This window comes from Otolemur garnettii, unplaced genomic scaffold (assembly GCF_000181295.1).
Source record: "Otolemur garnettii isolate 467f Iridium unplaced genomic scaffold, OtoGar3 scaffold00025, whole genome shotgun sequence".
Taxonomy (NCBI): domain Eukaryota; kingdom Metazoa; phylum Chordata; class Mammalia; order Primates; family Galagidae; genus Otolemur; species Otolemur garnettii.
Window position 1 is genome coordinate 17,043,112 of NW_003852420.1, and position 15,142 is coordinate 17,058,253.

The following is a 15,142-nucleotide window of genomic DNA, read 5'->3' on the forward strand; positions in this document are numbered from 1 at the left end:
AGTCTCCTGCCTCCGCCTCCCAAGTAGCTGGGACCACAGGCACCCGCCACAACGCCCAGCTATTTTTTGGTTGCAGCCGTCATTGTTGTTTGGCGGGCCTGGGCTGGATTCGAACCCGCCACCTTGGGTGTACATGGCTGGCACCTTAGCCACTTGAGCCACAGGCGCTGAGCCCATTTTTTATCTTTCATACCATTTTTTTTACTGTCCCTTTTCTATGTTTAAATATATCTAGATGTTCAAATACAGTAGAACCTCTATAAGTTGACTATCCAAGGGACTGTAACAAATTGGTCAGCATACAGAGGTGCTCAACCTAAGGATCTAGGCCTACTGTACCAATATGTACATGTGGATGTACATGTCTGGTCTATGAAAATTAAGTCAACTCAAAGAGGTGGTCAACTGTGGAGGTTCTGTTATACTTACATTGTGTTATAATTGCCTGCAGTATTCAGTATAGTAAGTACATGCTTTACAGGTTTGTAGACTAGGAGCAATAGGATACAGTCCAGGTGTGTAGTAGGCTATACCAGCTAGGTACGTGTGTAACACCACCTGAAGTTCACAGCAGGAAGAAATCACCTAATACTGAATTTCTCAGAATGTATCCCAGTCATTAAGTAACACACAACTGAACTGTTTTTTCCTACATGTATATGCCTATGATAAAGTTTAACGTATAAAGTAGGCACAGTAAGAGAGTAACACCAATAACCAATTACAAAACAGAACAATAATAACAACATACTGTGAGAAAAGTTTTGTGAATGTGGTCTCTCTCTCTCTTTCAAAATACCTCACTGGACTGTACTCAACTATTTCTGGACCTTGGTTGACTAAGGGTAACTGAAACCATGGAAAGTGAAACTACAGATAAAGACTACTGTAGCTACAATACCAATGAATATTTGATGCCCAACAATTCCTCAGTAGTATTAGTGTCTCAGACCTCTATAGAGGGTAAGATGTATTTATTCAACAGGAGTCATTCTATTACCTACCTCAGGCAAAGCATTATGGGAAGTACAGGATGAATAAGGCATGGATTCTGCACTCATTGGGTAAAGCTGACTACCAGAAAGGTGCCTATAGCTCAGTCGGTAGGGTGCTGGCAACACACACTGAGGCTGGCGGGTTCGAACCCAGTCCAGGCTAGTTAAAACAATAGACAACTGCAACAACAACAACAAAAAATAGCCAGGTGTTGTGGCGGGGGCCTATAGTCCCAGCTATTTGGGAGGCTGAGGCAAGAGAATCACTTAAGCCCAAGAGTTTGAGGTTGCTGTGAGCTATGATGCCAGGGCACTCTACCAAGGGTACCCAGGGTGAGAACTTGAGACTCTGTCTCAAAAAAAAAAAAAAAAAAAAGAAAGAAAGAAAGAAAAAAGAGATGCTAGAGGCTCTAAATTCTAAGGAAGGGTCAAGATACCTCCTGGAAAAGTGTGACATATAGCTGGGCTTTGAAAGGTGAATAGAATTTAGGAAAACAGAAAAAAAGGTATTATAGCAAAGAAAGCACCATGTGCAATGGCCAGCAGCTGAGAAATCCAGAGGCACATACAGAGAACACAGCGTGCTTCAGCTGGCTCCTGCAGGAAGGCATGAAGATGTATAGTGGGCATCAAGTGGGCAGTGCGTGTCCATAATGGCTTTGAATGCAGACTCGGGCATTCAGAACTGACGCTGTAGATATTTGGGAGCAACTGAAAGTTTATAAACAAACTACAGATCAACACCAAACCTCATGGGGAAAGCCCCCTTCCCCTGCCCTTTTTACCTAGGAACATAGCCATGAGCTTCTTATCCTGAAGCAGGATGGCTCCTTTCACCAAGTACTCAAAGTAGGAGTCCACACCAGCCCCGATGCCTGCATCCTGGGCCACCCACTTGCCAGTGAGCACATCGATATGGTTGCCGACCTAGGAGAGAGAAACATTCCAAGGGAGGGCCCACAGTCCAAGAAGGATCTACCCACCCCCCCACCCCGACTGCCTGGTGAGACGCAAAGCAGGCCCCCCCAGCGTGCATCTGTGCAGTAAAGATGCACTCATGCACATTTATGAGGACTTAATTATACACACTGGGGAAAAAATGAAAAAGGATAATGATTTGGAGTGTTTATGAGCTGCCTACAGTTGAGAGTGAGATGGGAGATGAGAACTTGCTGTTCCCATAATCTGTCTCAAACTTCTCAGCATGTGATCCCAGTATCTAAAGAAACAAGACAAACTTTATATATTTCCACAATTTAACTCCAGAAAGACACCCAAGAAGCTGGTACAACCACTGCTTTTTTTTTTCTTTCTTGAGACAGAGTCTCACTTTGTCGTCCTCAGTAGAACACTGTGGTGTCATCATAGTTCACAGCCACTTCAAACTCTTGGGCTTAAGCAACCCTCTTGCCTCAGCCTCCCTAGTAGTTGGGATTGCAGGCACCTGCCATTATACCCAACTAGGTTTTGTATTTTTTCAAGAGACAGGGTGTCGCTCTTGCTCAGTCTGGTGCAGCTGCTTCTTAAGAGAAGAACTAGATAGCTGAGGGACAGGGGCCAAAGGGGACTTCACCAACGTCAGAATTCTTTTTTTGACTTTTGAACCACATGACTGTAAAGCCTTTTTAAAATTAATGTTTAAAGATTTAAATGCAGAGATGTACTTTTCATGTCACTTCAACTCTCACAGAAGCTGATAACTTCATCCGGTACTCAAAGAAATAGCTGTTTGGTGTTAGTTTGGGCTCCCCCATGAGCACACCCTCAGCGAGGAAGCCTGAAAGGAACTGATGCGGTAGGTGAGTCCTTGGAGACACCAGTAGAGGGGGAAAGGCAGGCAGGAAAAGGGAGGCAGCTCAGGTGTGTGTGAACAAGCCAGTGTTCACAGTGGGAACTGGAGTTTAATCCTGTTGGGGGGCACGGGGACTCAGCGTAGAGCACCTACCCAAGGGGTGGGGAACTCCAATGTTTATCCGCAAACTCTCATCAGGATCTGTCACTGGGTGACAACTGCTTGTGGGTGGCATCAAGTCCTGACTTCCAGTCAAAGGCAAGCAGAGCCGGCTCCGATACCAGAGAAGACTCACAGGCAAAGAGCCACAAGTGACAGCAAGTTGGAAGACAGGCCCAAGTGCCTGGGAGTGGTAAAGGTTGAGAGGAATGGGCAGGACCCCGACAGAATCTACTACGGTTCCAGTGCTGGAGGAAAACCTACCTGTATTGCAATCACTCAGGGACTGACTATAGTTCTCCAGAGTGACACCTTCTTAAGGAATTTTCAAGGATCCTTCAAGCAAGCTTCACTTTTTAAGTTAGCGCCATACTTTGCATAAAATGTGCCTGGACCTTAATGACTCAGCAAAGTAGGTATTAATACATTAACGTTACTGCTATAGTAAGTGAGCCAGAGAAGTTGAGCAACTTGCTCCGAGTCGCATAGTTTCATATAGTAAGGCCTAGGCTTGAGTCTAGCTCTGACTAACTCTAGTGTTATTTCCTGGATAACGTTGGCTCGATTACTGTTAGTCTCATTGGATGATTCTGATTAAGAGTTGAAAGCAACCTTAGAGATTACCTGGCCCAAAATGTGCTCAGTTTCCTGGGTCACAGGTATTGGAGGAGAAAGGGAAGCTTTGGAGTCTCACAAGTTTGGAAAATGCTGAGCTAAGTAAAATTAGATAGATTTCTTTACTTCAGGATTTCACACCCTTTATTTGCTCATGTTCATTGTAACTCTCTAAAAATAAGATATTATGTGTGCTACTCCCCTAACTTAATTGGCCCAGAATCATTTTTCCAAAGACTATCCATTCAGCATCTCTTAGAACTGGAAACACTGTCTTACAAATCAGACAGACATGAAAAATGAAAGCCAGATGAGCTGATGACCTAAGGTTACTGAGTCTGAGTCAGGAGCACGACTCCTAAAAATCAGAGACTCTCAAGGGGTCAAAACTTAACACAGCCCCTAATTCCTCCCAGAAAACGTGCTCGCAGGCTCTTTCTCTCTGTGCCAAACTTGAATTGGGGGCTTGGTCTACTTCTAGCATCATGAGCCCAAATCTTGCACTACTCCCAATGTCATCCTACGATTCCCTGGGCTGAATTGCACGTTTCTTGCTCAGAGCTCTGGGCCTCATAAGCAGGGACCAAGGTGGCACACTTGACTCAAACAGGAAGGGCGGCAGCCAACCTACCAGCCCAATATCTGACCGGCTCTCCCAGAGGCGCATCAGGGCCACTCTGGCCACATCTTCGAACACGGGGTCACCAGTGAGGCTGCTCAGGGTGGCAAATTCCACAATGAAGGTCCCAATCCCTGCCGTACATGTGACAGGGGTCTCTCCAGGGTTCACACCATGAAGCAAGTTCACCGTTCCATATGGCATGCCAGTGGGGGTCTGAAAGGCTGAACAATCAAAAAATTATGACCCCAGACAGGAGTGGGGAGGTAGGAAAAGTTTAATACAGGCCCAAAGCCTGAGACCTTAGGTAGTTCTCTCTTCTTCTTGTCCTGGGTAATTTGCTAGAGTCTGAGCCAGAGAAGGATACATGTCATACCTGGAGGTCCTCAGCAGCCACCTAACCTAGATGCTGTCAAACACTGCTCTACGTGACACTCAGCCTCCTGCCCGGATGAGGGTCATGGAATGGGCTATGCTCCAAGTTGTCACACTGTACACTCACTCACTTTAGTTAGCTTTTCTCTTACATTGTACCTCTGGAGGCCAGGCAGGTGGCTTTGTGTGCGTTAGCATGTAAGCTCCCAGAGTGGTGGGGCCTGTGGCACATGAGGAGAGCAGGCCTTGTGTGAAGCCATTCACAGGCTTTCAGAAACAGCCTTCTGGCCAAATAAAACATATCTGCAGATCCTAAGTAGTCCCAGAAGAACCAGGGAGACCCTGAGACCCCTGCTTTAAACACAGAGTTCAAGGTCTAAGATATTTTAAAAGGAAAAAAAAAAACACCCCAAAACGATATAAACCACTAAAGCCATTGACACAGTCCAAATCTCAATTTACAGCTAGGGAAAACCATTCCTGTAAGTTATTCTTCCAAAGCTTACATAGACAGAGATAAGATGGTAACACCTGCCATGTGGCCGCCCTGAACTCCAGACCAATCCTCTGCCCACCCCACCCTCCTGCCTTCTGAGTCAAGACAAGAACCCAAATCACCAGCCAGGGGCAGAGATTTCCTTTCCATGCCAAAAGGTCAAACAACTCCAGAGCAGCCTGTGTGTCACCAAACGGAATAAAGTTGTCCAAATTTCCAAAACCACAGAGTCCAGCAACTTTGCCTGCTACAGACAAAAAAAACCCAAACTTGTTCTCTGGCAGGCACTGGGGAGTGGCAAGTAAGGACAAGGCAAGTCACCACCAGGAAGGGCTCTAAGGACTATCTTGGAAAATTCAGGTGCCATTAAAAAAAAGGGGAGTAACAGAATCCTATTTTTTGACCTTTTCTTACATGACCTAAATAAATAAATATATAAATAAACAAACAAATAAATAAATAAGCAGCCCGGCAGAGTTTCCACTAGGGATGAATCACACAGGACATGATGTTTGCATGAGCAAAAACTGAACCAGCTCTCTTGCTCTCCCCAGCTCACCCCGAGGATGAGAGGCAAGTGCTGCGTGAGGAAGATAAATCAGCGAGAAGGCTGAGAGGCTGGGGGGAAGCACATGGTGACGTGTGTGTCTATGAGTGGCCCTCAGAGCCTCTCCCACACCCTGCAGGGAACGCGGTGTCCTGTTGATGCTCCTGTGCCAGGCCTTACTGCCTCACTAGACAACAACACAGAGGTGTGGCCTGCAGGCTTGGACGCAGCTTAGGCACAAAACAAATCCCTCTTGCTTCATTAGTATTTGAGGTTCTCTGAGCAGTTTCTCCTTTCTGACCTCATTTTAGCCTCCTCAAAACTCAGCATGGTAGGGAAGGGGAAATTTTGAAGCCCCATCTGATGGATGGAGAAACTGGATTGTGGAGAAGAAAAATGGCTTTGTCAAGATGTTGGCTGGCAGAGCCAAGTCCAGAATTCAGGGCTCCTAGTACTCACACCAAGCCTTTCTCCTGGGTTTCTATTATTCCAGCAGTGTGTGGGTCTGAGAGGGGACAAAGGCACTCTACCTCCCAAGCTGGCTTTTAGCTTGCCCCTGCAAACAATAAGGTCAGCTCATCTGTCTCAGGCCAGGGCCACAGTAGCCCCTTAAATGCCCAAGGCCTTTCATTGTAGGTGTGTATGGGTAGGAATACCAAGTATTTGGGTGAGAAATATAAGGAACCATTTCAGCCTTGCCACTCTTATCTCCAGGCAAGGAAGCAGGCCCTACTGAACTTCATCTCTCCATCATCTCAGAGTGGGTCTTACCTGGCAGGAGTTTCCGGGCTGCCTCCTCCGCCATCCTCAGGAGAGGTCCAGAACAGGGCCATCCAGCCTCCACTTCGACCCCAGCCTTCTTTGATAGCAGATGAGCAGACAGGAGTCCTCCTACCACTACAGATGGTACAGAGAGCAACTGTCACAGTCCCAAGGACCAGGCTTGCCCTTGTGCAAATTATAAATAAACACTTTTTTAATGGTCTATTGGGGACGCTCACTGGGAAGGTGCTAGAGCCACCTACTGAAAGAAGAGTCCCTTAATCCTACATATTTGCAGTGTCAAGTTTACAGTTTTTTCTTTTGGTGGCTCTCAAGAATAATAGCTATGATATTTAAGTCCCTATGGTATACCAAGCACTAGGTACTACTGCCTCCTGACAAGAGTGAGGTTTGGGAAGTAAAGTGACTTGGCCTGGGTCACCCATCTAGTAGATGGTAGAGCTCGTTCTGTCTGATTCCAAAGCCCGTGTTCACTTACTTTGTCTCCCCATCACCTATCACACCGGGGGAAAGGAGGAAAGAGTAATTATTATTCTCATTTTACTAATTTATCTACTGCAATTCATTATGCAATATTTAGAACCTATAAAAAGATCCAAAGGTCTTCTATCTGGAAATATGGCTAAATAGACATCCTAAATGGCGCTGTCACTGAAAATAACTGTTGACCTTAAGTTTTTTATTTTATTTTATTATTACATTTTTTGAGACAGAGTTTCAGACAACTCACGGCAACCTCTAACTCCTTAGGCTTAGGTGACTTCTCTTGCCTCTGCCTCCCGAGTAGCTGGGACTACAGGCACCCACCACAACGCCCGGCTATTTTTTTGTTGCAGTTTGGCCAGGGCTGGGTTTGAACCCGCCACCCTTGGCATATGGGGCTGGCGCATGAGCCACAGGTGCCACCTGTGACCTTAAGTTTTCATCATCCCCTCCTTCTAAGAGGAAGAGTAGAAGACAAAGGCAGGACTGCCTCAAGTAGGCGTCTGAAAGAAGGTCTCTGTATAAAGTTGGGAAAGAATTATATATTCTGTGTAAGGTTTAATTAAATATAAACACTACATAATTTCTCTAGTGTATAGTAGGGACAATTGCATGCCTCAAATGTTGGTGCCAAAGGGATGAAGAAAAAAATTTTCCTGAGAATTAGTAACTATAAGCTAGTATTTATTAAATTTTACTGTCTGAGGGGCTGAGTGCGGTGGCTCATGTCTGTAATCCTAGCATTCTGGGAGGCTGAAGTGCATGCATTGCTTGAACTCAGGAGTTTGAGACCAGCTTGCGCAACAGCAAGACCTCATCTCTAAATAGCCAGGCAAATAGCCAGGCATTGTGGCAAGCATCTGTCCTAGCTACTCAGGAGGCTGAGGCAAGAGGATCACTTGAATCCAAGAATTTGAGGTTGCTATGATCTATGATGCCATAGCACTCTACCAAGGGCAACAAAGTGAGACTACATAAAAAAAAAGTTTTATTGTCTGAATGTACACTACCAGAATAGTCTCGAAAACCTTGAAACTTTAGCATAATATGAACTTTGGTAGTAGTGCCTCCACCCACATGGCAGAAGTAAACAGAGGTATCTGGAAGAATCTACCTTCAATCTCTTCTCAATCAATCCCACAGATAAAGACTAGAGAATGAACATACAGTTAAAAAAAAAAAAATCACAAAACATCCAAGGAAATAAAGCATTATGACTAAGAGCCAGTAGAATGACAGAACAATAAGATCTACTAATTTCAGGTATTAAAATTATCAAACAGAATAGAAAACAATTATGTGTAGCACGGGTGTCCAACCAGCAGCCTTGGGCTGCGTGCTGATTTCGTGAGGACTTTTTTCGCTTATCTGCGGTGTCTAATCTCACAAGAAGTATGCACGGACCTTTTTATTGCCCATCAGCTTTCCTCAGTGTTTGTGCATTTACTGGGTGGCCCAAGACAACGCTTATTCTTCTAATGTGCAGCAGAAAAGAAAAAAGGTTGAATACCCCTGATTAAAGAGGCTCACACCTGTAATCCTAACTTGCTGGGAGGCCAAAGCCAGAGGATAGCTCAAGCTCAGGAGTTCAAGACCAGCCTGAGCAAGTGCAACGCCTTGTCTCTACTAAAAATAGAAAAATTAGCAAGACATGATCGCAGGCACCTATAGTCCTAGCTACTCAGAAGATGAGGCAGGAGGATTGCTTGAACCCAAGAGTTTGAGGTTGCTATGAGCTAGTGAGCTAGGCTGATGCATGGCACTCTAGAGTAAATGTAAATGGATCAAATTCCTCAGCCAGATGAAAAAAAAATGTCAGAATTGATAAAATATACTATTTATAAAAGATATATCTAATCATAGATTACAAAGATTGAAAGTAAAAGGGTAGAAAAAGATATCCTGGGCAAATGTCAACCAAAAGAAAGCTGGTAAAATATTCTATTCATATCAGAGATGAGGATGACTTTCAATTACAGATGACAAATCAGACTCAGAAGTTGAAAGATGCAGGAACCAAATGTCCCTCTGTTCTCTTCTCTTTTTTAAAGTTTTATGTGTATCTAGAATACAAGTTTTATTGCCAAAAAACATACAAGAGGGAAAACAGAACTCTGCCATCCAGAGGTGACAGTGGTAAAGCCAGTGGCCTAGAGTTTCACTGCAAACAAGGGATGTGGTAGCTTCGCAAGAATCTTTGAAGTCTGCTAAAAATACTGATTCTAGGATCCAACTTGAAGATTATAATCCATTAAGCTTAGGATGGAAGCGGGACATGTGAATTTTTTAAAAGGTCCCAAGTAGTTCGTATGGGCAGCAAAGTTTGGAAATGTACTGCCCTAGACTTGCCCTGTCCAATACAATAATCACCAATTACATGAGACTATTTAAGTTTAAAATCATTAAAATTAAATGAAATTAAAAATTCAGTTCCTCAGTCACAGTAAATTCATTTCAAATGCTCAACAGTCTATGTGGTCAGTGGCTACCATACTGGTCAACATAAATATAAAACACTTCTATCATTTCAAAAAATTTTACTGGACAGAAAATAAGTTCCAAGAAGGCAGAAATTATATCTTTCTTATTCCCAGCTGTATGCCTAGCACCAAATATATGTTAAATATGTAAATAATCCTGGCATATTTCTTTCCAGTCTTTTCTCTATTCCCCCGTTCACTTTCATGTCTGAAATTGATGAGGGATCCTAAGACCTCTCCACCCCATCCTCTAAGAGGAAAGAAGAACTCTGTCAACCACAGGTTTTAGCCAAGTGCCCTGGCAAGGTTCTTAAGGTCCTACCTATCACTTCCTGATTTATACAGAGGAAGTGTATAAATCTACACTCTTTTTTTCCAAAGGCCCTAGAGGACGGCCCTTACCTCGAATGTTAGTTTCAAATACAGAAGCGTTCACATCAATATCAAAGTCCACATTGTTCTGGAGCACGTCAACCACTCTTTGGAATTCTGAGACATTCCCCAAAATCTAAAGGAAAAGAGACTTGACAATGAAGCACAAGGCACTGAAGATGCTGAATGCAGACTCTGGGATCCCATGCCGGTGCGGCCCTCACTTACTTGAGACTGTCCTAGGATTGGTGACAGAATAAGAAAACACTAAGAGGCTGGGCATGGTGGCTCACACCTGTAATCCTAGCACTCTGGGAGGTCAAAGCCAGCGGATTGCCTGAGCTCAGGAGTTTAAAACCATCCTGAGCAAGAGCAAGACCCCATCTCTAAAACATAGCCGGGCATTGTGGAAGACACCTGTAGTCCCAGCTACTTGGGAGACTGAGGCAAAGAGGATCATTTGAGCCCAAGAGTTTGAGGTTGCTATCTGCTATGACACCATGTCACCAAGGGTGACAAAGTGAGACTCTATCTCAATAAAAACAAACAAACAAAAAAAGACACTGAGAGCTAGAAATCACCCAGAGGCCCAGTATGAAGAGATCACCTCCCTACCAATTCAAGAGTCATTCTGTAGCCATTTAAATGGATAGACTATGAAGAATGCTCATAGGGAGTCTTGGTCAGAGTTTACAATGGATATCAGTTGTTTTTAAATCTCACTTATTTAACCTTGGTTGGCCCATACTGATTCACTCCCAACCGTCTTCACCCCTGTGGCCTCCCCACATAGAGGTTGGAAAGCCAGTGCTTGCTTTCTCTGCTTCCTTTGCTGCTAGAGGTGATTATGTTATCCAGTCAGTTCTGACCCTTGAAAAGTCTACTGGGACACTTCTGGGCATGCTTCTGCTTTCCTAATAAAAAAGGACAAACATAGCTGACATGGCTTTTACTCTTTCTGCCTTGAATGCAGACTCAATTTCTAGAGCTGTGGCAGCTATTTTAGACCATGAGGTACTAAGCAGGAGAGCAAAAGCCAAAATTCTAATGTAAGCTACAAAGAGCCAGGTTTCTTTTTCTTTCTTTCTTTTTTTTTTTTTTTTTTTTGCAGTTTTTGGCCAGGGCAAGGTTTGAACCGGCCACCTCCAGCATATGGGGCTGGTGCCCTACTCCTTTGAGCCATAGGCGCCACCCAAGAGCCAGGTTTCTGATGGCATAGTTGAGTTGTGACCCAATGCTAGAAATTACCTCCAGCCTTTCTTTTACTTGAGAAAATAAACCCTCTTTTTAAAAATCATCAGTCAAATGCAAATTTCATACTTTTTCTTCTAATTTTAACACTCCAATTTTCCCTTGAGGAATCACCTTTCTCCCACAATCACTCCTGAGGTTATCAATAAACTTAGCCACTAACACGTAAGCCTCTAAAAGTAGGAGGATGTCAAAGTCTCTGTATCCCACATGGTTATACAAGCCTGTAATAGTTCCCTGTACTTACCGGATCCTCTATAAATGTTTGCTAAATAAATGAACCTGAGTAAGTTGGGATTTATCATTTTCTCCATCTAGCTAGGCAACAGAGCCTGATGGTTCAGAATCATCATGAGATGAAAACAAAAGGCCTCAGAGAGGAATTCATTTTTCACCCACAGTCAAGCTGCCAAAAGAGGAAGAATGTTGGTTATGCAATAGTGAAGAGGAAACGGAATAGATGAGATACTTACCAGCAAGGTATCCAAAGCATCGATTAGAGTCAGAGAAAAACTGTAAAAAGACAGAAATCCCAGCTCCTTAGTAAGAAAACCAAACACCAGACAATATGGCTGCCCTTGATCAAATTTCCCCCAAACTAAGTGAGGCACAGTGATGCCTTTGCCAGTTCCACTTACAGTCACAACAGAGAAGACACAGCAAAAATTGCTAGGATCCTCTGACCTGCTTACTTAATGCACCGAGGAGGGTGGGCTGACATAGCTCAATTATAATTAAACACATCACCTATATGCTCTGGCATTCTTCTCTGCTATGGGAGGCAACATAAAACTGTAGCTAAGAGCACAGGTCTTTTTTTTTTTTTTTGAGATACAGTCTCATTATGTTGCCCTCACTAGAGTGCCGTAGCATCACAGCTCACAACAACCTAAAACTCTTGGGCTTAAGCAATTCTCTTGCCTCAGCCTCCCAAGTAGCTGGGACTACAGGCACCCACCACAACACCCAGCTATTTTTTGGTTGTAGTTGTCATTGTTGTTTGGCAGGCCTGGGCTGGGTTTGAACCAGCCAGCTCTAAGTATATGTGGCTGGCACCCTAGCCAGTGAGCTACTGGCACCGAACCAAGAGCACAGGTCTTTCAGCAATTCTATATCTAGGAATTTATCCTACAGCGCCCAGAGTAGTTTAAGAATGCTTGTGGCATTATCGCTTAGAAAGCAAAAGGCTGGCGATAACCCAACTGTCCACCCACTGAAGAGTAATTAACTGAGGTAAAAACAATGCAAAACTATGATGTTACAAAAAAAAAAAAAATTTTTTTTTTTGTAGAGACAGAGTCTCACTTTTTTACCCTCGATAGAGTGCCATGGCATCACACAGCTCACAGCAACCTCTAACTCTTGGGCTTAGGTGATTCTCTTGCCTCAGTCTCCCGAGTAGCTGGGACTACAGGCGCCTGCCACAACGTCCGGCTATTTTTTTGTTGCAGTTTGGCCAGGGTCAGGTTTGAACCTGCCACCCTCGGTATATGGGGCTGGCACCCATTAAGCCATTGGCGCTGCCCTATAAAAAAATGTTTTAACAAGCATTCTATGTGCTGATGGAAAGATATCTGAATTATGTTATCAGATGAAAAAGACAGGATACAGATTAGGTGACATAGTACACACATATTTCTACTTGAACTTCTGAAGGAGACATATGTACTAACAAAAAGCAGATAAGCAGTCATTAGGGTCAGTGGTGGTGGACGGTTTAACTATAAAGGGACCCAAGGGAACTTTTTAGGGTGACAGAAGTGTTCCATATCTTGGCTGATGGTGGTTAGTATACACCTGAAACAAGTATATTTTGTTATATGTAAACGATATCTTTTAAAAGTTCATTTTAAAAAGATACACATATATACATCTATAGTATAATGGTATAAACTGAGAATATTTTTTGAAATAGACGTAGGAAAGTTAAAGGTTGGAGTTCTTGCATATGGAAGATATTTATTGTATATGATTTTGTAGTTACTTTATTGTAAATGATTTTGTACTACTTGAATTTGCCATTTGTTTGTATGTACTTTTTTTCGGACTAAAACAGAAAAGCCAGCACAAGTTCTAAGTTTACTTCTTCAGTCCTGAGCATACTCATTTGTATTAATAAAACAGGGATAATGGCACCTAACTCCTAGGAGTGGTAAGCAGGGATCCTCAAACTTTTTAAACAGGGGGCCAGTTCACTGTCCCTCAGACAGCTGGAGGGCCGGACTGCGGCTGGGATGAGTCGGCTGCTAAGCAGGACAGGCAGCGGGGGCAAAAACACCCCGCGGGCCGTATAAATGTACTAGGCAGGCCGCAGTTTGAGGACGCCTGGGTAAGAAAATCAAAGGAGATGACACAATAAAATCCTTAGCACAGTGTTCAATCAATGCCAGCCTAAGCTAAGGCAATGGTTCTTCAAATAGCAAGGAACAAGAGAGAGAATTCCAGCTCTCATAGATTTTGTTTTCAAGTGTAAATGAGAAAAATAAACCAGTAGAGAAGTTGATTGATAGTACCACAGAGTAAGAAGTGCTACAAAGAAAATAGAACAGGTGACTTGTAAGAGTGACTGAAAGGGGCTGGGTGGTCAGGAAAGCTGTTGCTGAGGAGGTGACATACTGAGCTGAGTTATGACAGACAAGCAGCAGCCAGTGAAATGAGGATGATGAGTGTTTCAATCACAGGAACACAAAGATTTAGGGGAATGCCACACCTCCTACTGGACCTGTTTGCCCACCCATAAAAGAAAGTGGTCCGACTCTTGGAGCCCCTCCAAGATATCTTATTACGTCAGATATTTGCCTACATCCCTCCAGCTGGTGCCCGTTACTGCTGAGGCGGAGGTCCAGCCCACCTGGCTAATCCAGGATATTTTTTCGCTGAGAGAGGCTGAGTGGATGCTGGGGGTGCTGGCATGAAATGGGGGGACTGGGGCCCTGGCTTCAGTGGGAAGTTTCCTGAACCGACAAAGCCACCAGCCCCTGCTGACCCACCCATCGCCTAGGACCAGATCGCCACATCCCGGGGGCTCCCTGACCCCTATCTGCGCACTACCTGCCCCAGGTGTCGTGCCCGTCACAGGTGAGAGGTCGAAGCTCATCGAAAGGAAAGGCATTCTCCAGGTAGCTGTCGTAGGCGTGGTAGAACATGGCCTTGACTCGCTCTCTGAGTGGGGGACAAGAAATAAAGTATGGGGCCAAAACTCAAAACCAGGCTGGGGAAAGAACAAGAAATAGGGCGGAAAGTAGGAATCACCAGCTGATATCTGCCTGGGGCCCACCGGCGGGGTCCGAGCGAGTCCTCGGTTGGACGTAAACGGAAGGGACCCATTCCGCGCTTCCCATTTCCCAGCCAAGGGCGGGAGCCCGGCCCCTTTCACCTGTAGTGAGCGGGATCCGGCGCGGTGCCGTCGGGACCTGGTGCACCATGGTGCAGAGGCAGCAGCGCGCACAGGAGGCCGAGCGGAACGAACAGCTGGAAAGGCATAGAGCTCTAGTCCGGTCACCGCCGCTGCAGCAGCAGCCACCACTGCCACCCGCTCATCCTGGGAGCTGCAAAGCGTTCTTCCGGGGAGCCGCACCACTGCGCCTGCGCACTGGGAAAATCACCGCCTCACTTCCGGACTACAAGCCCCAGAATGCAATGGGTGACGGAACCCGGGGAAAGAGTGTCTGGGCATGTGTAGTTTCCGAAACACAAATCAACGTGGCTCAAAGACGGTGACTGTTATTAGTGTTGTTATTAATCCCTTAATAATAACAGATCTTATTAAGCACTTGTTGCGTATTAGAAGTGTGTAGAGCATTTAAAATGCATTATCTCCTTTGTTTTTTTCAACCACCTTAATAAGCTGGAGGGCAGGGACCAGCAGGGGCTCAGTATCTATTGTGGAGTGGACATGTGAAGGTGGATGAATGAAAGATGGTCAAGCTTTATCGTTATTAGCGATATTGAGTTTGTCCCAAACTGCCATTCTTGAGGTTTCCTGAAATCTGACCCTTTTAGGAATCCATGAACGCATAATGTTCCTCTACTCCCTCTTTGGGATGTGGTCACATCATCATGAACCCTTCAGTTTTTATAACAATCCAGAAGCTTCCACCTCCTCATCCTCAGGATTATCTCAGTGGCAACAGCGCTGTTGTGTCCCAGGTGAGAATGAAGTGCGCTATAGCTTT

General features: G+C 44.7%; 1 protein-coding gene across 1 annotated transcript in view; it reads right to left on the reverse strand.

Annotated features, from left to right (window-relative positions):
• Nucleotides 1-14,552, reverse strand: part of EDEM2 (ER degradation enhancing alpha-mannosidase like protein 2) — a 33,163-nt gene extending 18,611 nt beyond the window's left edge. Inside the window, exons 1-7 of the mRNA XM_003788123.3 lie at nucleotides 14,344-14,552; nucleotides 14,019-14,129; nucleotides 11,441-11,480; nucleotides 9,747-9,852; nucleotides 6,370-6,495; nucleotides 4,193-4,404; nucleotides 1,781-1,922 (exon numbers count right to left, since the gene is read on the reverse strand). Coding sequence (XP_003788171.1) covers nucleotides 1,781-1,922; nucleotides 4,193-4,404; nucleotides 6,370-6,495; nucleotides 9,747-9,852; nucleotides 11,441-11,480; nucleotides 14,019-14,129; nucleotides 14,344-14,450 — 844 coding nt within the window. The 5' untranslated portion in view covers nucleotides 14,451-14,552. The remainder of the gene's footprint in view (nucleotides 1-1,780; nucleotides 1,923-4,192; nucleotides 4,405-6,369; nucleotides 6,496-9,746; nucleotides 9,853-11,440; nucleotides 11,481-14,018; nucleotides 14,130-14,343) is intronic.
• Between the last annotated feature and the right edge of the window lie 590 nt (nucleotides 14,553-15,142).